At 40.2% G+C, this 1831-nt stretch overlaps 1 protein-coding gene across 1 annotated transcript in view; it reads right to left on the bottom strand.

Annotated features, from left to right (window-relative positions):
• ARMC12 (armadillo repeat containing 12) overlaps positions 1-1831 on the bottom strand; it is a 13826-nt gene that overhangs the window by 688 nt on the left and 11307 nt on the right. Inside the window, exon 6 of the mRNA XM_029285228.1 lies at positions 169-388. Coding sequence (XP_029141061.1) covers positions 169-388 — 220 coding nt within the window. The remainder of the gene's footprint in view (positions 1-168; positions 389-1831) is intronic.

The raw sequence follows: 1831 nt of genomic DNA, 5'->3' as shown, positions 1-1831 counted from the left end.
GAATTAAAGGCTGGTCAACAAGGGAGGCATTGGCAATCTGGCTTTGTCTGGTGGATTCAAGAGGGTAAGCACTGGGCTCAGACCCCAGAGTATGCCCACTACTGATCCTGCTCTCTTCCTTGTTTATCTTCAGGCTGAGGATCACTTTGCAAGCCTGAGTCTGCACGCCTTCTTCAGGATGGACAATGAGAGCCAGCAAGCGCTCAGAAAGGCGGGAATTGTCACCAAAGATGATTTCATGGAGGGAGTTTTTGTTATAGTCCCACTGCATTGACTGGTACTGTGGAGACTGGCGCCCTTCACTAAGTCGTTCCAGAAGTACTAACATCTCATAAAGCAGATTCCCAGGTTGAGATGTCTGGAAGAGATTCAGGAAGTCAGCGGGTGCCTTGGAGAAAGAGATGAAAAACACTTCATTCACAATACTTCAGTTCAGAGCCTTCCTCCTCATTCTTCCCTCTTCATCAGTTCGAGGAATGAAAAGTAACACTAACCCTGGCTCTCCTATTCTCAAACTGGTCACCACATGTTATCACAAAAAAAGGAAGGGAAAATAAAATGTCAACTTATATAAATTGTTACTGTATATAATTTTAACATCATAATTTAAATAAAAATGCCCTGAATTTTGTTAAATGGAAGAAGACTGTGACCAAGTTCTCTGCATGCTAGTTCAGCCTATTATCCAAGAGAAGTGGATGGGCAGTTTCTCCATTGTTAAGTGTCATCATGCATTACCTGTCCATCCTTTGATATAGGTCAGATCCGGATACAATATGATAAGGTTTACAAGAATACAACTGTACTGTTACAGGGTATAATAACATTAGCTTGAAAGCCTGCCAGAGCTTTCCTCTGCCTGACTTATATCAAACATAATCAAAATAGCATTGTTTTGAATTTTTCCCCACATGTTTTTTTCTTTCCTGGGACTGAGTCGTCAGTTATTTTCTCTTAATGGCTCTCCTAACAGCGCTTGCATTGCTTTGTCAAGGTTATTTCTGCACTCCTCTACATTATCTCAGATAAAGATGAGGAAGAAATGCTATTTCTGGATTGGGGCTAGAAGGAGCTTGCATATTCATGATGGGTAACAGGGACAAGGTTGGATCAAGGGGGTGCCAAAAATATGGCAGCTAAGTTTCTTGACTATGCCTATCCTGTTGCATTGGAACCCAGGGAATGTAGATAGATTCAGATTTAAGGAACAGCTGAGACAGGTTCTGTAGGATCTGGAAGTTCTCCATAAGCAACATCTAGGTCTCTGAAAACATAACTTTATATTGGCCTTTGAATCTGCTCACTAAAATCTCAGCGTTGCTAACTGCAGTCTCTGGGCCACTTGCCTGTGATTTTAACCAATGCTGTTTGGGATTGACCAGATGTATTTATGTACTATGAATTCAGACCATGAAAATAGATTAGCAGTGCTTAGCTATATGGTGTGACAAATGGACATTCTTATTTTTTTCTGCTTTTGATCTGACTTTATTTGGCAACTATTTTGATATGCCACAGATTAGAAAGCTTTCTGACTGATTCCAGACATAAAACAGGGCTTTAAACTATATTTCATAGATTTATTTATTATTTATTTATTTAATTACATTTATATCCCGCCCTTCTCCTTGAGGACTCAGGGCGGCTGACAATAGATAAAATGCTAACATGTTATACATCTAATTAAAAATCGATTAAAAAGAAATATTTAAATACGTCCAATTTAAAAGTAATTAAAACCCCTTTAAAATCCCTTAGGCCAGTCCCGCGAGCTGGAACAACCACGTCTTGAGGGCGCGGCGGAAGGAAGGGAGATCAGGGATCACCCTGA

This window comes from Protobothrops mucrosquamatus, unplaced genomic scaffold, assembly GCF_001527695.2.
Source record: "Protobothrops mucrosquamatus isolate PMUCROS unplaced genomic scaffold, P.Mucros_1.0 scaffold1432, whole genome shotgun sequence".
NCBI classification, from domain to species: Eukaryota; Metazoa; Chordata; class Lepidosauria; order Squamata; family Viperidae; genus Protobothrops; species Protobothrops mucrosquamatus.
The sequence above is the reverse complement of the archived record's forward strand: the minus strand, read 5'-3'. Positions and strand labels throughout refer to the sequence as shown.